At 37.7% G+C, this 23,811-nt stretch overlaps 1 protein-coding gene across 2 annotated transcripts in view; it reads right to left on the minus strand.

Moving 5' to 3' along the window:
- Positions 1-23,811, minus strand: part of DPP10 (dipeptidyl peptidase like 10) — a 437,210-nt gene that overhangs the window by 127,006 nt on the left and 286,393 nt on the right. For both annotated transcript variants that reach the window (XM_036386652.2, XM_036386651.2), the window contains exon 4: positions 885-979. In XM_036386652.2, the coding sequence (XP_036242545.1) occupies positions 885-979 (95 nt within the window). The remainder of the gene's footprint in view (positions 1-884; positions 980-23,811) is intronic.

The following is a 23,811-nucleotide window of genomic DNA, read 5'->3' on the forward strand; positions in this document are numbered from 1 at the left end:
TGAAAAGAGGAATCTCTATCAGCAAAGGCCAGGAACAGACCAGGAATAAAATCAGCCTTTGCCAAAGAGCACTGATGAAAATGAATCATCCTTTTGAGTCTGCAGGTGTAAAAGATTTTATTAAATTAAAAGTACAGGGATTAACAATAACAGCCAGTGGTCTGCATGGAGTATTTATGAGGAAAGATTGACAAGCCACACAATTATGCTGCAAAACCCTGATAAACGAGAATTACAGGGTGGAATGTAAGTGGTATCCCTGAGAATAACAGTGCCAAGCAGAGCAAAAGAAAATGCAGACTAAAGTATTAAAGGACTTCTTACCAATTACTGCTAGTCAGAAACCGTTCTTGACCCTTTGCTGGTCAAGAGGAATAATCCCCAATCATCTACTCAGCCATTAAAGCACAGAGAAACAACTAAACCAGAGATTAACATGACATTTTTCTTTGCATATTTATTTCTCTGAAGAAAAATATTCCTATGAATCTTGAACAATTTCCTCTTTTCTAATAGTGAAAAAACTCTCAACATTTAAGTAGCATTTCCACCTTTTATGAAACATTTTTTCCTGATAGACATCAGGTAGATTCTCCAGCACATATGCCAGTCATGATCCATCCTTCAGATGGTCTGAAGAAAGCACAACCAACAGCACATCCTCCAACATCTTGGTTATTTACACATAAAACAACAAATAACTTCATTCAGAAATCATTCCATGACAGAGGAATGGATTATATTTTTCATTTATATGCAATTTAGTCTAGGTCATGAACATATCTCCTCTAACTTTTAGATATTGTACTCTCTCCCTCCTGTTGTAAGAAAAAAATGTTAGCAGACTTTCACTGAGAGAGAAGCAGATAATATATATTACTTACAAAAGTTGTGTTTTCCAGTAATAATGTAGTTGTATTTGTTTCTACATTCAGTTCAACAACATGTCCATTCCTGGTTTTATACACCACTGCTGTATCTGCAATGACAAAGAAATAAGAATCAGCAAACACACTGACAATTTAATACCTCTGTAGAGAGAACCAGCAGGTCAAATTAATTACAGTATCCTTATTACTACGCACAAACAAGACAGAAGGTTTGTTGATTTGCCTCATGAGCCTCAAAATTACCAGTTTATGCCCTATAGCATGCTCCCCTCATTCAATACATCTAAGTTTTGGCCATATAGCAAAGTAAAGCTTTGCAAAAAACCAAAATATTTTGTTGAGCACCATATTCACATCTCCTTAGAAGTGATTCCAACAAAACCTCTGTACTGGTCTGTATTTCTGGTGACTGAATGGACAAAGTTATGACTATTTTAAGACAGTCCATATTGTGTGTGATTCACGTTTGGCTGCAGAATAATGAATTTTCTTGTGACCTGAATGTTAGCAAAGGAGGGTTAAACCAAAGTAGGTCCACTTGAAAAACATTTAAAACATTGTGGGATGAACTTTTGCAACTTTTTCCACTCACTTGATTTATCATTTCTTGCATGAAAAAGAATCCAACACGTGTCAAGGAAAAAAAAAGAAATCTGTAATTAATTGGGATTTCTATGAAAAATATTTTGTATTTGTTTGTATCAAAACCTGCAAAATTACCAAGAAATACACAATTACTACATCAGCCTTGAGTTAAAAAAAAGTTCCAAATTTTCCACTATTTGTTACAAGATTGAATAGAGTGCTGATTCTCTCAGATTATTCAAAACCCATGTAAGAGATTTGTACTTAATTAAATGAAACACTTTTATTATAACAATATAAAAAGCATAAGAAAATTTCTAAATGAAGCCTAAAGGAAACACAAAAGAATTTCCCTGATCTTCAGTAATGTCTGAGAAATTCATTACAAATCCCTGAATTTTATGAAGTGGGAAGTAAACATGACTGGAGTAAAAGGTTATGCTATCATAAAAAAAATGCTTTGCTTATTCAGAAAAATGTAGCTCTATTTTAATTGACTCCACAGCAGCTCAAAATATCCAGCACTAGTGAATGTCCTCTGGTAGGTTCTGTAAAATTAATGAAGCCTCATTTGAAGAGCTTACTAAGCTATTTTAGGACTGTGGCAGAGAAGTGGGGTGGGATTAATGGAGTTTAGGACAGTATTATTAGAGCTGCTGTTTAGGAAGGCAAACCAGATTGTGAACTGTGGAATTAACAGCAGCTCCTTTTAAAGAGAATATATTTCAAACATTCATTTTGAACAAAAAGGAACAGCACTTCACAGACAGTTATTTGGTTTCAGGTTACCAATTACAGAACATGGCTGTTTCTGCAGCTTCCTTTAGGCTATTTTGCATTTATTCTTTTAGAAACCCCAGCACTGGAAATCTCCAATGACACTGGATCACTGTGCTGAGTTATATAGAAAAAAATGAAGTTGTCTGGCTAAAAACCTGTCCCTAGTTATGATTGAACCATATTGTGAGAAATGGCATAAATAACCCAGGACAATGAACAGCAGTGCTCCAAACCATGCATTTTGACCCCATAGGTGACACTAACGTGCTAAAATCCAAATAAATACAGAATGTGACTTCTTATTTATCTACTCTCCTACATGTCATTTGCCAGCAGAATTTATAGCACTGTGCCTCATTAACTAATCCTACCAAAACAAATAAAATACACAGTCCTAAGGCTCTTCTTGCAAGTCCTTCACAAGGTGTGAAACAACATTTGGAATGGCAAATACTGTGAGAGACATAAATGAAAGCCTTTGTTCTAAAGTTAGAAGAAAATTTACTCAATAAATCACAACAGAAAACTGAGTCAGACCTCTTGAAAAGCCAGGCTTTACTGGACAGGACTTTTACCTCTCTTTGAACTTGGATTCAGTAGTTACCTCCTGAAGGGCATAAATCAAATGAATGCTTGCAAAATGTATGGTGCTTTGCAGGTAAAAAATTATACCAAAATCCCATGTAAACACAGAGCATAACAGTCTTCAAAAGTAATCATAGCAATTAATATGGAAGTCCCATTCCAAACAATATTTTTTCAGGCTGGATAATGGGATAGCTGATGATCACACCACATGATGATGATCATTTTCATTGATTGCTCAAATGTTAATTAAGAGCCATAAACATAAGGGTTTTTTTAAAAAATTCTTTTACCTAGAGTCAGAAATTCTACAAAAGAAAACAATACCTAGTCCTTAGCCTCATCCATTTGCACAGTTGATGGATTTGTTTTATTTATTATCTTGGTGCCTTCACCAGAGGAATGTTCAGAGACCTCTGACACTTCACAAAGACATTCAGAGAAGTGGAGTTCTTAATTCAAAGAAATTCTATTTAATTTGAAACAAACAGTAGTATCATGTGAAAAGCTCTCAGCTGGGCACAAATTGCAGCCCTGAGGAGACATACTATTGATCTGAGGACATCACCAGAATAAAAAACATCCTGTCTTAAGCAAAGGAGAATGTGAGGAAGCCTCTGTAAAGAAGATGTGCTATCGAGTCACCAGCCCTGGATGATGCACACAAAAAACTGCGCAAAGCCTTGGAAAAAACTGATAGGAAATTTCCTAATTATAACAGTTCTCAAATTTCTGAAAAGTTTGGAAACTCCGGAGCACTGAATAACTGATTAATTTATTCTGTTTTACTAAAACACAAATACAGACAACCAAGGCTCTGTATGCAAGCTATCCTGACATCAGTACCAAAGAAAATACTGGCACTATAAATCCAGGATTCTCCCCACAAAAATAATGGCTGGCAATATATTTAACACCTAACAGCACTTTACAGAACATAGATCTTGTTAAAAAAATTGAGTGTCCTATATTTGATAGAAGCAACTCTGCTGAAACTCTGTATTGGGTTTTCATCCAAGGCATTTGATTTATTTTATGACATCCAAAGCTTACATTAAACAGAATTAATGGGAAACACATTAGAAGGATTAAAAACAGTATCACCAAAAAAATAGAGGTGGACAGGGTTATTATACACAACTATCTTTGGGAAGAATTGATTCCATCTTGATTTTGATCTTATTTCTAAGGCTGACTGAGAAGGAGGCTGCCTAGTGGACACACACCCCTGCAGGACAGCTTGATGCTCAACAGGTTCTCTACAACTTATTTGGCTTTCACAAAGAATGCAACATTAAATAAAATATTACATGAAAACAAACTCAAACAAAATTCTGAGAGAATTTTGAACAAAATTCACAGCAGAATAAATTCACCTTAGTCAGCAATATCCTCTTATAGAATTGTACTAGCTGCAGAACCAACAGGAATTTATTTTATCATTGTGAAGTTGCATGTCCAAATGTTTATGCTATTGCATGCTTTTGAAAGTAAATATTTTCATCATCTACCCTATCTCTAGGCAAAGAACATGGAATATACATTCTGCTGAAATGATTTATCCATACATTTTAAATCAGAGTTTGGATAGATATAAATATAACCCTCAGCACTATTACATAAATACAGCACCATGATAATCTCAAGTATTTTTTTAAATAAAAGCAGTATTTCTTATAAATAGCTTGACTAAGAGTATTGTTTCTGGTTTAGGTTCAGCACTGCTAAGGGTTTTGTTTAAGATCAGGGTATGAGTTGGCAGGAAATACAGCTCTATACTGTGCCTGACATAATATAAATTGTTCCTGGGAATGTCGAAGTACAGGCAAACTATCATAAAATGAAAAGAAATCAATGCAAAACTTTTCCTACTTGACAAGCAGCTTGACCCCCATCAATTTTGCAATAATTTCTTTCCCTCCTTTATTGAATTTACCCCCCTTTATTGAATTGACAACTTGCTACCACATCCTAAATGCTACAGAATTCCTTTCTAGCACTCACAGTTACACAAGGTATGTTCACGTGAACCAAAAAAACAATCCAGGCCCTTGCAAATTCTAATGAAAAATCCTGTATTGTTTAGGGGGAAAATGGAGCAACTTCCAGCCTTAAATACATCCCCATACTGCACATCAATCCCTGAATTGTTCTAGTGCAAGAATTTGGGCCAGGGCCTTTATGATTTATCTTTGTGACAACAGGACACTGAATTGTGGTGGTTTATTTGAAGAGTATAAACTCTAGTTTCATGTGTCACTGAAATTAAGCAATTCATCTTGTTATTTAAATGACACTGAGTTGAAAGGACACACTACCATACACTTTCAAATCTCTTGAGTTTCAGTCCAGTGTTCTATTCACTTTCTCATCTATATTGATCCAACTTTTATTAGTTGGAAGTCTTCCTCTTTTATCGGCGTTATTTTCATCTTTACACCTTTATGTGACACAAAAAGCTCCAGGCTGCTAATCACATTTATTCTTTTTCTGCCATGGAGTAACTCCAGGAGTCTCCCTGTGTGCCCTAAGATGTTGACACATCTTGTTGGCACATCTTGTTGTTCTATCTCTGTAATTCAGCAGCAAGTCAAGAGAAGGGAGTTGTGTCCTTCACGTGAATGAGCCAAAGGGGGTGTGAAATGTTTTGTCATTTCTGCAGGTCCCTAAATCTGGGATATTTTACAAGAGATTGCAGACCAATAGAGATATGAGATGTCATCATCCAAGTACTAAAAGTCTTCTGTGTTGTATTTGGAAAGATCCAAAAGCCTTAGGAACAAGTGGGGCTTCCTTGATGAATTATGAAAGCAGAATCCTGCCCTGGATGAATAAGAATTTATGAAAATATAGAGACCCATCACAGGCTCACTAAAGCCACAGGACTTAGAAGATTAGTCCTGAGCCTCCACTATCCTGTCAATATTTCATCTAAACTAGACAAGATTTGCATTTCTCCCTAGTCTATTCCATTCTCAGGGCTTTTAAGTGACGATTTTTGACCTATGAATACACATTGAGTTATTCTTTAACCTCAAATAGACATCATAGCAGCCCAAGCTTATTATAAAACTAAAACCTGTAAATCTACATTGCCATCATGTTCACTGAGATTATTCACATTAATCTCTGCAGCTGCTAGCACTGACAAGGAGCAACAGAATTAACAGCACTTCTTTGAGTGTAAAAAACCTGATTCTTACCAAATTCACAATACAGTTAATGTACATTTTGTTTGCCAAACAAAAGTTTGATAAAATATTTGCTAGATTTTTATTACTTGTTGATAATAAGGTTTATTTCATGGTAACTTGTGTGGATTGATCAATTTGAACAGATACAGGCCAAGACCAATTTGATAGAACCTGGCTTAAAAGTGGTTTAGAATTTACTAATACTGATATTGAATGGTTTGACAAAAAACTGATTTATAAAGAAGGTGCACAGATTGCTAATTGCTGGTTATTTGCACAGAGCACTTTAAATCAGCCTAAGCTAATTGTCCAAAGGAGATCAGCACTCAGGCAGTTCTGTGCATAGAAACCATTGGGTATTAAGGCAATTTATCAAACAGTCTTGAGAGAGCAAGTAGTTTCTAAAAAAGTGGAGGAAAGAGAAGGAAATAATTCAGGCAATGCTGAAAATCTGTTCCATAGTATCTAGAATAAGGAGGCCTCAGGGTAGTCTTCTGAAATTGCTGACAGTGTTAACCTGAAGATTGCTAATGCTTGTTTTCCCACTGAAAATATTTACTAAGTTTTAGTTTGTTTAGCTAAAATTCTGCTTTGCAGCACAAACAGCAGCATTAGCAAGTCAGAGTCCTCCTCTTCCTTATATTTTATGTTTTTTCAAATGCAAACATGCAAGGAGGTTGATACCTTGCAGTCAACACATATGTCAATCAACCTTTGCTGTACACAGTATTATTAGAACTGCAGATGGCATTTCATCAAATTGATTATAGAAAATGTCATGCTAATTAAAATAGAGAATGCTTTCTGATTTAATAAACAGGGGGTGCTAGACAATTCTTTGTCTAGTGAAGTGTTTACTAATTAAATAGTCATTTACAGAGATATTAGAGATACAGACCAAATTGCAATATGTTACTAAAGTCACGTGTCAGCTGAGCAAGATTTCCACTGCTCTTCTAAAAGGTCAGGATGTTAGCAATGCTCTCAAGACAAAAATTATTCTGGACTAGTTTTATAATGCAATGTACTCTTGGAATGTACTCCTCCAGACGATCCTTTAGGATATAGAAGATTTCCTATTCAAAATGGCTTGAAAAGTTGTACACACAGGTAATTCCTGTTCTTTCTGATCCCTACTTCCTTTTCCCATCTATGCCCAAAGCAAACAAGCCAAAAACCAGACAGAGATCTTATGGTGCAGCAGCTACAGGAATGGAGGTGGCACAGTGACAGTAGCACCCTGCCAGGCACAAATTAATTAGCTCTGCTCTTCCTTCCTTCTTGAACTTCAGAATGAAGTGGCCAGGCATGGACTGACCTAGAAAATTCAAATTTCCATCCATACTCAATGTATCTTCCTCTTTTCCTAATCTGGTCATTGGTTTGCAAAGCAAGTCAAGCTCAATTCCTGCCAATTTTCAGTGGTCCTAGTTACTCTGGCATATTGATGTACGAAAATCTTAAACTCTGCTCAACAGCCAATATTCATTTATGAAATCCATTTCTTCCTTGTCATGCAGCTGCACAGGATTCATGCCTCAGTATCACACTATCCCCATGCCCACGTCAAACAGAACAGGGGGACCAGACAGCTCCTGAATATTAACAAATCCACTGGGAGATTGATTTACAGGGAAAAAAAAGAAAAAAAAAAAAAAAAACAACCAACAGTGAAATATATAGTGCAGTTGAGCCAAGCCTCTGGAGTCTGAAACAAGAGGAAACATTCACTGTGGGAGGCAAGAAGGAGGACAGTGACCAGCAGCCACAGGTCATTATGTCTGTGACAACCCAGCTGGATAACATCACTGTCTGCTGCCTAAGCCACTTCTAGACATGTTGGAAAGGTGGAAACACAAGGGAATTACTTCACAAAGACAACAAAGATAGAGGCAGATAAATTGAAATGCAGGTGACCACAGAGATTGAATAAAGCTGCAGCCACTGTCCTGGGGCTCTATCCAGACACGTCCTGCAATCCAGGTGTGCTGTCAGCTCAGTTTTCACACAAAACTAAACCATATATTCCTCTACTATGTGCTGCCATGATAATGGAAAGCTGTTCTAATTTAGAAATTTCCAAGTTTTTCCAAGAAGTTTATCAAATCACTCATGGCTTAAGTTGTAAGTGTTTGAGGGCTCTGGTCCTGCTATCCCTGGCACTGAGCAGCAACAGCTTGTGGAAGATATTTCTTTCCCAGTCTTCCTGGATGAACAAATTGTCAGGCATTTCTCTTCTGCTCCCCTGGTACTCTGCTTGGCAGTGAGCAGAGCACCTTTACATGGATCTGCTCACTCAAAACTTGTCAAATCAAGGCTGCCCCAGCAGGGTCTGTCTCATTTTCTCTTCCAAGAGCACACTCAGAATAACACAACTACATCTGAGCTTCAGCTTTCCAAAATCACAATCTGCAAGCAAGATGTTGACATTGTTAATGGAGTTGTCTATCAGCTAAAAGAAGTTGAAAGAAAATAAGAATTGCGCCATAATTATTCTCCTGTAAGAAGAATTAAGTCTCCCTCATTTTAGAACACAACTAGTCAAAGCACTACAAAGTAAATTAACAAAAATAAATGAAAACACAAAGATCTAAGTGCATGCCAGAATAAATGGCAGGCAGTTATCTAACCCAAAGAGCAATGAGTTGATGGACTAAAGCACAAAATGTGACTGTTTCTAGCATTCCTCCCCATGCTTTCCCCATCCCACTATTCATAATGCAGAAATCTCCATCTGTATCTTTGTCATTACTTGGAGGAAAATGTCAGGGATATTCATTCCTCCTCATAGAGCAAAGCACTGAACATGATTTCATTGTGTTAAAAGCTAGGATAATAGACTTCAGTCTATTAGTCCATTCCAATTTGTTTGAGATGCAATTAACAGTAAATCAGCACCAAAAGAAAGGGAGGGGAAGTGGCTGCATTGGCAGAGCCTTCCTTCTAGGCCACATCACTGCTCGAGTACCACACAGCTTTGGGTACCTACACTTTTCTCTAGCCATTCTTTATGTCAAAAAAAAAAAAAAAAAGAGAGAGACAGAGGATCCAACTAGATAAAATTATAAGAAATTTTAAAGATGATGAGTGGTGAAATGTCTAACACTTTGGTTTTCCCATTCCCAGGGTCCACATTACACAGTGATGGTGAAACATCAAAAATTGGTATTTTGCCAGCTCTGAAATTCTGACAAAACTCCTCAGTTTTCCCAACTTCTTGGGAACATTTTTGCTCTCTTGCATTGCACCAAGGGCCATTCCTGAGCCAGCTTGGCAATGGACCCAGACAGCTGTTGTTCAAATAGCGTACACGTCCCTGGACCACTGTGAAAATTAGGGAACAAATTCTCTGTTTTGGTCACACATGCCATTCCAGCCTCTTCCCCAGAGGGATAATAAAGCACCACAGTAGAGCAGCACTTCTCTGGGAGCCCTGGGAGCTGACCTTTGTGCTGAGCCAGGGCAGGTGGAACAGGGACAGCTCCGCTCTGGGGCCGGCGGCGCGGCCCGGGCCGGATTTCACACAGGCTGCTCAGCTGGCAAGGCTGCACTCTGGAGAGGACAGTGATTGCAGTGAGGGGAGATTTACATGCTTCTCTACTCCTACATAACTGCAAATCTCAAATAAAACAGTATTTCAGCTTGCAATAGGAATGTGAACACCCTAAGCCTTCTAAACAAGCACTCCTGAGGGCTCACCATTGTCTCTGCTTCTGCAGTGCTCCAGATGAAACTGGCATTTCCCAGAAAAGCCCAACAAGTGAGAAAATTAAAATTCAATGGCTATGTACATATCCCAGTAAAAGGGCAGTCTCTGGAGCAGCCACAGGGCTGCAGTTTCCTCACTCCCTTTAGTCCCCATGAGGGTATCTCAGCAAGCTGACTCAGGCAGAGCTGGTGGCTCAGTGCCCAGCACCATGCACAGTGCCAGCACAGTGAAAATATCACAGCTCTGATTTCCACGTGCCCTAGGACTGTCCTTAACAAGCTCTAACCCAGCTCCTGAGAGGCTGGCACACCCAGCAAAGCACATCCAGGGCAAACAGGGTCATGGAGCAGGATTTCCAGCTCTACTCTGACAATGCTGAATCCTTTTTGTTTTATACTACCAAAGGACAAACAAAGAATTTTATTATAAAAGTAAACAAAGGGAAGCAACTTTTTGTTCACAATTGTTTAACTTGCTTCTTCCAAATCTCATTCTGATTTATAAGAACAAGATGTTGATTAAATGAAGATCATTAGCTTGGAAGAATTATCATGCACCCAGTAATATATAAATCAGACCAAGGCACTGTTTTGCTATTTTATTTGTACCTTTCTATGAACCTTAAATACTTGTCTATATTAAATTATTTCTACTGATAAGTCAGTCATCTGTACTTTGAATAGAAAACACAGATTCAAGAGTCACATGTCCATTAAGAATTTTTGCCCAGAAATATTAAATTCTGTGTCTCTAAATTCAACTCACAAAGTGAAAGCAGTTTAGGTGTTGTTTTCACATGTGTTCATCACCTACCATAATACTGAAATTCTTGGGAAATAACCATGCCAGGTAATTGGAAAATGAAATGGTGAGTGTGTAGGCATCTCATCAGCATAGATATGGAAACACAGATTTGGCACCAGCATTTGAAAACACTGGCAGAATTTCCTTTGGCTTTCATTCATTTTGGATGCCATTGTTTCATCTGCACATGTAATTCCACTGTTCTGTTTGCAGGATCACCAGGACAGTGCTTGGCTGCACCCACCAGGTCCTGCCCTGCCTGGCACACTCTGGGCAAGCCCTGGAAGAGCAGGAAGCAGCTCTGGAGAGCAAATGACCCAGGAAAGTGCCCTATCCTCAGCATCCAAACAGAAAACTCAGGTGTAAGCTCAAACTCACACAAACAAGCCTTCTGATCAAAACACATCAGCATTAAGCCTGTCATACTGGCCTGGAAAGGATTCTGATTGCATTTTGGAGCACTTGCCAACAGATTTTATTTGGCTCAAAGATGAAGTCTCAGTTCCAAAAGGAAAGAGACACAAGCAATTAAGTCTCTATCTTAACATTATCATCATGTGCTTCACTTTGCTTCTTTCAAAATTACAAAGGTGACACATTGGTAAGGGACATTTTGTGCAGCTTATCTTTACAATTAATTTAAAATAAAATGTAGCTGAATGGGAATATTGCAAGAAGAAGAAAATCAAGGAGAGGTTGAACAATAGAATTCTTGGCAAGCCAGCAACTCTTCTGTACCAGCATGAACATTTAGTGGCAATTTGACAGCATTCCCAACAAATGGAGGAGCACAGGCCTCCTCCAGGTGTGATGTACAAGTGAGACAGCAGACCTATTCTCCATGCTTTAGTCATACATGAGTTTCAAAGAATGAATATTTAAATTATGCTTCCAAATTTATCCTAATAATTATTCCATAGAATTACACCTCCTACCTGCTTCTGAGCAGAGAATTCAAGCAATTCAGCTTTTATTTTCTATTTGAATTAGGATCCCCTTCCAGATTAACATTATTTCTCATTTTATTAATTTCTGGTTTTCCCTAAGTAAAAGTGTCATTTTTTCATTGAAACATTAACTTCATTAGGAAGTCCACACTTGCTCAATAACTGCTTTAGACATACAGAAAATATTCTGTTCAAAGTTTAACACACCTGTCTGGATTTCTTTTATTTTTGTACCATAAAAAAAAGAAGGAAAGTAACTAGAAGGATTGAATAAAATAGAGTGCCATAGCTGAAAAGTATGTACCTGGTGCTCATAATTAGCAATTATTAACTGGATCTAGAATAAGCGCCATTACATTACGAGGAAAGCCCCAGTAGGAAGATTCTTGAATTTTTATCTCTACTCCATTACCAAGGAGATAAAGGCATGCAAGAATGGCTGATCCAAATACATTAGCAGGAACAAAATTTGTTTTGGTGTAACTTTGCTTTTGGCAGAACATCCATATTTTCACACCTAAACATTTTGCTTTGGAAGAATATTAAACATCTTTCTAAATGAGGGATTTTAAATTTGTTTACACTTACCCATTTTTATAATCTTTAGCAAATATTTTCCTGATGGTGAAATTGTCAAACAGATTTTGTTATTTTCATTTTTCATGCAATTAAGAAATACAAATCCTTCATGCACCTAATTGAAACGCAGACAGAAATGCTCCCACATTTCCCAATTGCAGATCACTTTTAGTAGTTCTAAAGACAAACTTATTGCAGTTTACAGATTGAAATTTAAGTCATTACAGGGAAGCCACTTAGTAGTTCAACATACTCATGTGAAGTATATGAATTTGATATTGTTTTCCAAATTATATATTCCAAGTACATAAAGGCTGGACCATCAGAACTGATGGAAGCAGAATAGATTGCATTCATTTTATGCAGTGCATTCAGAGATTTCAGGGCCAAAAGAGCTCATTATGTACTTCTATCCTGAATTCTTTCAGAGCCAAGATTACAGGATTTTGACCTGCAATTCTGGCAACAGGCCTGTAATTTCCTGTTGGGTTTTCCCATGCAGGCTTGTTTTAAACACTTTAGTGCAGAATCCACCACAGCTCTTGATACTATGAGCTGACAAAGTGAAAAAACAAATCCCACTAGGATGTCATTAACACCTTACTTAAAGACCTTTCACTATAATAATGCTTGGGGGGAATTAGCAATAAAAGAAATCCATTTAATTTTACTGTGTAATGTGAAGCACACTAAGGAGATGCCAGAATTTGGAGCCTGTTCTGCTCTGTTCTGTAGAGTGCCCAGTTCAACTGTCTGAATCCAGCTTATGGCACTGAAACAATTCACTGTTGGGGTAAAAACACAGGTTAGGTGATACAGTGATGTATCCAAAGACCAACTACTCGATTTCTATTACATAATTTAATTAAGTTGTGCATATAAATTTCTGTACTCCATATAAAATCACACATATTCAATCTGCACAAAGCAGAAACATTCCTTTTTCTGCCATGGCATTTTCCCTGAGCATGAAACTCAACAGGAAGTGACAGCATTACTGTTTCTGTAACACTTACTTTCATCTTAGACAAAAAAAAAAGAGCAGCATTTTATCAGCTTTCAACACACAGCCCTGAACTGGAAACAGAGGTATTCCACCTTTTTTCTCCAAGAAAAGGAATCCAGAATTGGAGCTTCCCAGGAAGGAAACTATTTCCTAGGAAGAAAATAGCTACTACATTTGAAGATAGATGTCTTGTTTCAAGCAGGTGCCAAGAACTCTTGGCCTGATACCAATGACTCCAAGAAAGACTTTTCACATTCCTTACTCAGTAGCAGGGCAGAGGAAGAAAAGCTTCCAAGCTCCCTGGAGTGAAATAACAGCACCATAAGTCTGTGCTCAGTGATGAGGACATGCTTGGCATGTTTGGTTTTGGGAGATGAGAAGGGAGGAGAGGAAAGTATTTAATTCTCTCTTAAAAAAAAAAAAAAGAAGAAAAAGAAAAAAATACATTAGCTCTTGGCAGGAGCAGATTACTTATTCCATATAGCAAGGAAAGCAGCTGAGAGAAAAATGTAACTTTCAAAATATTTGAAACTCATTGCTGACAAAGTTTGGCACAGCTTGGACCTGGCACTTGCTTCAGGACTTAATCACTGTTCTCCTTTCCTCTAGGAGAAATATGGGGAGTATACAACATCTAAAGCAAAGAAAAATGAATTCATTTTCAGTAAATAAGCAATATCTACAGGAGTACCTATGAAATATAATTTTATTTTCAGCTATGAAAAGACAAAAAGCTGTCACTCATGTTTCTACAGTCTTATAGCCAGTTAAACACTCTTCTTCTGAGACACCAAAAGGAAACAGAAATAAAGCATAATGAGATAAACAATCTGCATCCCATTTTTTCAAACCTGATTTTTGTCTTTTTTTAAGACAAAAAAAGCTTTGAAATCTTTCAGCACAGAGTTATTTCCAAGTTCTAGGTTTCTAGGTACTATTTCTAATCAGCATCTGAGATTCTATTGCATTTATTTTTCACTTATAAAACAGACACTCGAGGGGGGATAAACAGTCCAATGCCAGCACACCCTAACCCAGCTAAATGCTAAAGTGATGTGGCATCTAACTCTATATGGCATTTATTTTTACATATTTCATCAGAAAATGTTCATGCACTAATTATAAATGCAATAAAAAAGTCCTAAAAATATTTAACAAATTGTAAATATGAGCTACATTGTGTAGACCACATCAGGATTTCTTATAACCTTGTATAATATAATACTCACCCTTTTTTAAGAGCATACTCATCCTGTTGTGAAGTTCTGCTACCTGTCTGATAAGTGTTCATGCACTGAACCATTCAATATGTCCAATTAAAATCAGTCATGTCACATAATGTGATTGTTCATCACACACCAAGAGAATAGTATCAATTCCTGAATTTCACAGACAGTTTATTTTAAAAAAGAATACAGTTCACATAGCAAAAATGTGAAGTGAACTCTTCTAAGTAGCAATCAAGAAATGCAGTGCCTATTAAAATCCTGAGTTAGTGCAAAATCAGAAGAGGACAGAGTGATGACCAGCACTGTGAGGCCAAGCAGCAGCTGAGAGGTGTGGCTGAGCAGATGCACAGAGAGAGAGGAGGAGGATGAGAGCCCTGAGCCTGGGAAGGGCTCATGTCTGAGACCAGATCTGAACCTGCTCCCCTGGCACAGCACCAATCACTTCATCTAGACCATGAATTCATTTAGAGTCACTTGTGCACCAGGGATGCTGCCCAAACTAATACATAAATAATCAATATCATTGACAACATGCATCGGCAAGTGCAAAACTAGTGATTTTTTTCCCCTTTAAACAGGTTTTCTTCCATAATTAGACTTTAATGAATGATTTTCATAAATGTCAAATGAAACATTTGAATAGTAAGTCAGTTTAGAGAAAATGTTAAACTGTTTTAAAGCCTAATACATTGAGGCACCTCCTGACTGGTAAGTCATAGAAGCAAAGCCCCGAGAGCAAAGCCCAGCAGCGACAAGGGCGCTGCTTTCTACATCACTCGCACTGATCACATCCAGAGTGTTTTGCCTGTCACCCAGAGCAACTTCAGCTATAAAAGCATCCTGTCTAGCTTTGTATCCTTTGAGTTCAAAACGATTTTGAGCAGCTTGAGCACAGAACCAGTTTATAATACTTTATGCTGGGATTGCTCACAGTGCCACTGGCAGTGATGGAGCTGCTGATGCCCTCATTAGATGGCAGCTAAAATTGTGCTGGCCAGGAGAATCCCAACCAGTTATATTTTCCATTTGGACAGCAAATAAAATGGGCAGAATTTCTAGTTCATTTATTAGGATAGGTTTATTTATGTCCCTGCATCCTTCCATTGGTAAAATACTGTAACAAAGATTGAACTGATGCATGGAAAACACTTGAGCTCAGAGAGGCACCTGTGGGAGTCATTCCTGCCCAGGGAAAGGTCACTAGAAAAGGGATTCTGCTTTATATTTCATGGAAGAAATTGTTGTCAAGTCTAGAAGAGTGTATAGAAAAGTAAGTTTCTAGTTTTTCTTCTGCATTTCTGCAGTAAGAGATGCCCTTTCCAGTAGCCCTAGGTTACATCAACCAGAAAGATAAAGCATTTATTATTTATAAGTTGAACACCTGGATTACTCCTTTTTTTTTTTTATTCATTTGGGGTTTTTTCACCAGGCTTAATTCTATTTACATCCAATTTTCTCCAGCTGAACTGAATACTGGAAGATAAATGGGTAAAACTTATGGGGTTGGTCACTTAACGACAGCTCTAGAGCAAATCATACAGTCAGAGACCAGAAACAATGGCACTGAAGAGCAAAGGGACTGTTAAAGTCACCATGCCTGACCTCTTGCACATCATATTGGAAAACTAAACTGTCCAAAAGCCAGAAATTCTTCTAAAAGGCAGCAACAAGAAGACATAAATATGCCAAACAGAGTATAACTTAAAAGAACGTGTTTAACAGCAATAAAGGTGGACATGAGTCTACACCCCAGTACCTCATTAGTACTACAAAGGTATTTGTAGATTCAGTTTTTCTTCAGACTGTCTGAATTCATTAAATAGGACACAAGAAATGATAAATAAAAATTTTAATCAGGTTTTTCTAGATGTAGTAGTAAAGGAAGAATCTAAGTTTTTAATTTCTCTCTAAAGCTTAAAGCTAGAAGAAAATTAATCACAATCAAATGGAAAAAAAAACCAAAAACAAACAAGCAAACAAAACCACAAAACACACAAAAACTCCACCCAGAATCAACAACCAAATCCAAAACAAACAACCAAAACCAAAATCCTGGTTTTTGATATTCACATTTCATCAAAGAATCAGTAGCTGTTATCAGTCATATTATAGAACCAAGAGATAGAAGAAGAGAAGCAGATGCCCTTACAGAGAAGGACACTCAGTGCACAAAATGTGTTTCCAGATGTTCTTCAGCTTGGTGGGAAGCATCTTCTAGAAGAAGCAATAGATAAATTCTCTTAACTGATATGAAGATAGAAAAGATGTGGGGACAATGCTGTAGAAGATAATTGGCATTGCTTGTGGCAGAACCAGAATGAATATTTATCTTGTAGATCAAAAAAAATCTTAAAAATTGTGCTTGCCTGCTTATAAAGACATGCAAAAATTCTTTTCACGTTTTTCACCAGTGAAATCCTGAAATTAATCTTTCCCCCTCAGAGGAAATAACTAACACTAAGAAAGACATAAGAGGTTATTTCAGGTCACCAACTGGTGATTCCTGTAACACAGAGAGACACAACAAACCCAAAATGTTCCCATAAAATCTAACAGATTTTGCATTCAGTCAACATTAAGAGTTACTGCTATTCATGAAGGACCTGTGCAGGTAATGTTTGAGTGTTACAGGAAATTCACAGCAAATAAAAGGCACTGAAGTAAAAAGTCAGTTCACTGGATTTGAAAAGCAAATTCATACTTACAGACAAACATTTCCCAGTCACTTCAAATCTACAGCCGGCAAAATGAGCTGACAAATCTCTCTTGCTCATCCTGCTATTTTTCAATAGATAGAGAAGAACTCTGAGTGGCTGCCCTGGACACTCCTCAGGAGTGATTCTGGAACAGAGCTCAGCAAACCCCCATGGGGATGGAGATGTCAGAGCCTGAATGCAAAACCAGGGAGTTCATCATGAGCCCACTGCACGGGGTGGCTGCACAGGGACAGCAGCTCTGCCTGGAGCATGGATATACAGGGGACAGAGCTGTCCCTCCAGCCATGGAGCAGCCAGTCTGACAGAAATAAAGTGCCAAATTATCAAAAGCGGGGTGCCCCCGACACAGGGAATGATTGGCATCTGACTCCACTGGTTCAGAATGCTGAACAATTGCTTTATTAAAACTATATTATATTATATTATATTATATTATATTATATTATATTTATATTGATACTATACTATACTAAATTACATCCTAAAGAAAACGTGTGACCGTCTCCTGACAGTCAGGACACAGCTTCAAGTGATTGGTTAATTATTATTAATATTAATTAACAAATATTAATAAACAACCGTCACCAGAATCCAATTACCAAATCCCTTCAGGTAAACAATCTTCCTAACACATTCCACGTGTACAAAAACAACAAGAGCAGCAAGTAGAGATAGGAATTATTTTCTCTTCTCTCTGTGCTTCTCCAGGAAAAAAAACTGAGAGAGAGAATTCTCTCTCTTTCTGTTCAGAGAATGCGAATGCCACACCAAATGACAGAAAGGTGCCACTTCTGTGCCACTCTGGCTACAAAATAAGAATGTGTGAATTTCCTGCAGAAGCAACAGCACATCAGTGGTGTGACTTTCACCACTGGCTTTTTGTCATCTTGCAAGGACTTTAACCTCATTATATTCTAGGTGCAGCACTTTATACGCTGCTACATGTAATACTTCCACTGTAATTTTACCTTTTAAAGCATCATACTAATCAATTTAATATGGTGTGTGGTACCACCATGCAGACTTCCCATGAAATAAGGCCATTTGGAAGGTTTTACTAAGCCATTATCTCTTGGTGTCTACTTTATAACTGTGCATAGTATTTCTTAGCACAGATTACCCCAGTATTGATGTGAGCTAGTAGCACAGGCTATAATTATTTAAGTTAAACTGGCTTTGAAACAAAATACTACATCCAGCTTAACTAAGCACCCACATCAACAACACCTGCAGGGAACAGTGGCCGTCCAAGGGAGAAAATGAGTTCTCACAGCTTAAAATTCAGCTTCAGAATGCTGAAATATCTGAATCCTTCCCGTGATACAGAGAATTGAGTTTTACTCCCTGCAGATTGTATTCTGATATTGCCTATCACATGCCAGCCTGTGATATTTCTTTTAATGGGAAAAAGTACATTTATACCATATATAACAGATATAACATTAGCACTTCTTCAACAGGTTTGAAATACAGTGATCTTAGCACTCAGCATAACAGAGGCAGAGCCACTATCAAGTACATTAAAATTCTGATTTTTATTTTAATGATGACCTATTTTTAATTTTTTTTAACAGAGGGAGGAAACACCTGAGTTTTCCCGAGACATGTTGTGATGACTGAAAATTCCTGCACCTTCAACTTCTACCAATATTAACTGATATTGCAGAAAGGTTGCAGAGAGTAGTCTGAAAAAGCTGGGCAAAATAAGAGGTATATAATAAATTTCACAGATCTACAGTTAGAAGTTTTCATTAATTCCTCCAAAGGATTAGTTTTAGTTCTGAAAGAGAAATTACCTCAGTGGCAGAAGCTAGAGGCTCCTTGGAACTCAGTGAACCACACTAAGAGTTTGATCATTAGGAGAGTTAAGCATTTTGGAGAAAGGGAAAAGAAAAGTAAAATCTCTTAGATCATCTTTTGAAAATATAGCTCAAGCTGAGTGCTTCAGCTGGAAATGTTTTACCACTATGCCTTTTGACATAACAGATGGCACTGCCACCCAAGCAAGCACAAAATCAGGTTCAAATAACCTGACTGGCAATCACAATGGCTTTAAGCCAAGTTGTAGGAAGTAGGATCTGACTGACCTTACAGATAACCTGTCCCTGTCCTAACCTTTGTGTGGGTTGGTCCTAACTTTTCAGACTGATTGAACTGAAAAGACTGAAAAGAGGTTTGCCACATCTCTAAAAAAATGTCAAAAACACTACAAGATAGAAAAGAACTTTGTTTTCTTTCTGTTCCATTAATTGCTCCTAAGACACTTTGTGATTCGGAGCTTTACATTTGTTCAAAATAATTTAAAGTCCCATTTACCTCAAACAAAGTTTCCCCATTCAACAAAAATCCTTAAGCACTCACAATCACCATTTTTACATAAATGCACGTATTTCCCTCTCTCTTTCTTCAGTTCAGCTGCTACAGCAAAACATTGTCAGATTTTTAGCTGAAAATGAGCAAGCTTCATACTGATATCAGAAAGGACAAAAACCAATCACTTCAGCAGCCATAGCAGCCAAACCTTGCTTTAATTACATGAAGCTCTTGAACTGAGAACTGCTATTAGGTCCGGGATCAATCAGTCCTGTGAAAGGAAAGGCTTCCAGAGAGGCTCCAGTCACACAGGTGCTGGAGCAATCCTACTTCTCCCTCTAATTGTCTCAATTTGATTGAAGAGGAAAACATAACTCACAGAGATGGCAACTCTGTGTACACAGTGAATGCAGAAATACAATTTATAGTCTTCTTTGGAGATGCCCTAAAAATCCTATGATGAAATCTAATATAAACTTTAGGATAAAATCAGTGTATTTCCACAGGCAACATAAGTACTTATAGTATTGTATATACATTTGATACTAACAAACTTATTTTAGAAGGATTTCTAAAAATCCTATATAGGTGAGTATATTCCATTTCTAATTTGGATGACTAAAAGCCTCTTGCTTCAGTGACATGCACCCCCACAAGCTCCCATCTGGGCAAGCAGCAGAGAACTAAGAGCCACTCTTTTCTCACTACTATTGCAGGTTAGAAACAATTAAAACTATCAGTAGGAATTAATTATTGTTTAGATTTTTTTTCCATTCTCTCCCTGAGGATGCAAAGGGTCTGCAGGTCACTTGTACTCTCCTCTTCCTTTAAAGATACATCAAATTGATTGATTTGTCTTGATATGGGGCAGAAAAATATTAGCCACAAAGTAGAGAAAGCCTCCCCAGTAGAAGAACCGATTTTATTCATTAGCTTGCTCTTTTTGTTTCCTTTACAAATGTATCATTTCCAGCAGCAAGAAGTCAGATTAAACACAAAAAGTATCTGACCTGTGCTACAAAAAGGTGATTCATCTGACTAACACCAACAGATCTTGGTTGTTTTATGCTTTTTATTAAATGTATATTTGAAAAGAGCTGTATTCCTGAGAAATCTCTCGTATCACCAGAGATTTTATAAGAAATGTAAAGAAACATTGTATAATTACACCTGCTGGGCTGTGTATTTTTCACAAGATGAGCTGTTGTGGAATTAAACTGCCTGTAAGTGTCATTCAAGTGTTTTTTCTGTGTGTTTCTTTGTCACACACCCCGTGTCCCCGAGCAGGGCTCGGGATGTCCTTGTGATCTACAGTTCCTCTGCCTCTCATGGCCAGCAGCATCACAGCTCTTCTTTCATCAGGGGGAAGAGGAGGAGCTCTTCTCCGAATTGAGAGGTTTTGATATTTCTAGTGTTTATCTTCTTTTCCTTAAATCCACCTAGGATTCCATGTTTTTTCCCCTCGTTTTACCTCATTTCCTTTAGAAGAGGATTTGTAAGGAAAAGTCCCACTTGCTTACTGTGACATCAAGCAGCAAGTGGGGTTTGCATTGGGGTTCCAAAGTAACTCATGGTTTTTCCCCTTTTATTCCTACAGCAATGTTACTTTCAGACTTTGAAACTATTAAAGATTTAAAAGTCACAAGAATAGTATTAGAAGCCCACATTTGAATATTAATGAATCAGCATTAGCTGGTGCTTCTCCAAATGTTAAGAGTGTAAATATTCACATGTAGGAGAACAAATTTCTGGATATATTAAGCAGTATTTTTAATACAATCTCCTGAAAAATAAGTAAACATTAGGACACTCTTTGCTGAGCAAACCTCAGGAGTGACTAAAGGCCATCCTATCCATGGGTTCAGTTATTGGGGTGCCTCAACTCCCAGTGTCTGCAAACATGGCACAAAGAAAATGATCAACCAGAAACTATAACACATCTCCTCTTCCTTCCTCACATCGTTTTGCCCCTTTCCATACCTTCTGATGTGTGAAAAAAGCAAACATAAAAATGTAACTTTACTGATCTGAGCTTCCTGACAAAGCATTGAAAGAAACCCTACCTATTATAAGTAGAATGAAACCCACAGGAACATCCTGAAAGTTATAAAATACGATTCAGTGATCTGCAAAGACAAAAACGAAGTCTCTTAAATAAAGCATCATGAATGATTCACAAGGCCCAGAACTCCCTCTATTTCCAGCAGTGATCTCAAGCCAGTTTAATATTTCTAGGTAAATAATTCATGTTACTTTTGATTCTAGCAATAACACATTCTCAGAAATGCTGGCTGCACAGTGTGCTCTGCTCCTTCCCTGGATTTCCAGGCTGTGCTGTCTGAAAGTACATCACTTAATTCCACTTCCAGGAGTGATCATCACCTGGTTTTGAGTATGAATAAAGAAGAATGAATAATGACCAAGGTTTCAGGTGTGATATATTAAAATGGCCATGAATGTGGAAAAGTAAAGTTGGTATCTGTACATTAGATACAGAATCACCACAAATGATGGAGTACTTCTGAGAGCAGGCAGACAGTGAGAACTGAATGCTCAGGATTTCCAAGGACAGTCCCATCATAATGTGGAAAGGCACAGAAAGATTTGGAAGGGCATTTGAGTTAAGAATGGTCTTCTAATTCAGACTTAGCTCTTATACTTTGCAAGGAAAAGGTCTGCAAGCAGTGATGCTCTTTGACTCAAAAATTGCCACTTTCTGCCATAGGGAAGGCAATTATGTTACAAAGATTATTATTTAGCAGGTTTTTGCTATCATACTGAAAAAGATATTCTTGTATATGATAATGTAGATCTGCTGCATCCTACAGCACACTACAGCTGTCACAGAGCTGTAAACATTACAAGCTTAGCCCTATTAAAACAGCCAATTTTGGGACCTTACAAAGACAACATCGCTTCACGCGTGGATTCTTACGAACAATTATCCCACACAACTCCAGCTACCAGAGCAAGCAGAGGAGAATACCTCTCCTGAGCTATCTGCAGAATTATCTTCACCTTCCCAAACACAGTGGGAGATGGAAATCTCAGGCTGTCATCACGTGGGCCATCATGGCCAGCAGGCGTTGTCCCAGTCGCGGCTCAGATTTACGCCGGCGCCGCAGCACGGAAGAGCGAGGAGCCGTGGTGCTCCTTGCAGTTTGTCTCCAGAAGAGCACAGCAGCTGCTCACAACTGACTGCTCTTGTTATGTTTCTCCCCACCAGCTTTATGTCACAAAACTAAGATGCAAAGCCATTATGATCCACCCGCGATAATGCCTGCTGAACTCCAGTGCGCTCGGATAAAACAGCTATTGTGTCACTCAAACGTGCATGAAATCACAAACTGGGAGGGAATACAACTGTTCTGAGCCCAGCTGAAATCCTATCCACTCTGATCAATAGCAATAAGTGGGCTAAGACCAATTCCACCAAGCACACTATCAAGCAATAATATAACTATTGCAGTGATCACACAGAGACATAGGGAAGCTTGAGGTGGAGCTCAAGGAGGGATAAGTTTTATTATTTGATGTACAGTTGAAGCAGAGACAAAGAAAAATGTAATTTTCAATCATATTTAATACTTATGTGCAGATGGGAATACCTCCTACACATTATCTGTTTGTTCCTATTGGTGATCTGCTTAAAGAACAGTCTATTAATCACATATTTTTCTGCCTTCAGCTTTGATTGCAAAATTGCCATAAATAATAAATAATTTCCTGTACCATCTCCAGAGGCTCAAGAAAAAGTTCACCAAATTCCTTTCATACCCATATGTATCTCTCCCACAAATTTATGCCTCTTTCAACTTCAGCTCCCCTTCAAATGATGTATTCCAAGCTTTAAAGGGGGGAAGGCATGAGTTATCAGGGCATGCTTCACTCCTAAATATCAATCACTTAGTCCCTCACTAGCAGTGAAATCTATTTTACCATCACTAGTGGGGATACACTTCGATTCTGACAGAAGCCATTGAGACAGACTTAAAATAGCAACCTTCAGAAGAACAAAACAGAGTTTTCAGCAATTCCAATTGGTTTCAATGCCAGGGTAATTTCACCTAATCAACAGAGACTGATTCAAGTTGGAGCTCTAGATAGTTATTGATTTGAGTTTGAATTTTTAAAAATGGAAGAGCCAACATCTTTGCTTCCAAACATTTCTGCAACTGTCATGTTCGAAGCTGTAGATTTTGCAATATTTAAAAGTTTATGATAATTTAAGATGATGATTTGATGTTATTAGTTCTGCTGACATTTAAGAACTTCTCCTATAGTTTTAAAAAAATCCCTCTCTCTCTGCCAACTTAAAGGTACAAAGATAAAAATAAATAACACAATAATATCAGTAATATAATTCATTATAATGCTATCATTAACTTAATTGACACTATGCAAATTTACATTAGCTCTCTATGTGCTCTCTTTTATTTATAAAGGTTTTATTTTTAAAGATGCAAACAGTAA

This window comes from Molothrus ater, chromosome 7 (assembly GCF_012460135.2).
Source record: "Molothrus ater isolate BHLD 08-10-18 breed brown headed cowbird chromosome 7, BPBGC_Mater_1.1, whole genome shotgun sequence".
Taxonomy (NCBI): domain Eukaryota; kingdom Metazoa; phylum Chordata; class Aves; order Passeriformes; family Icteridae; genus Molothrus; species Molothrus ater.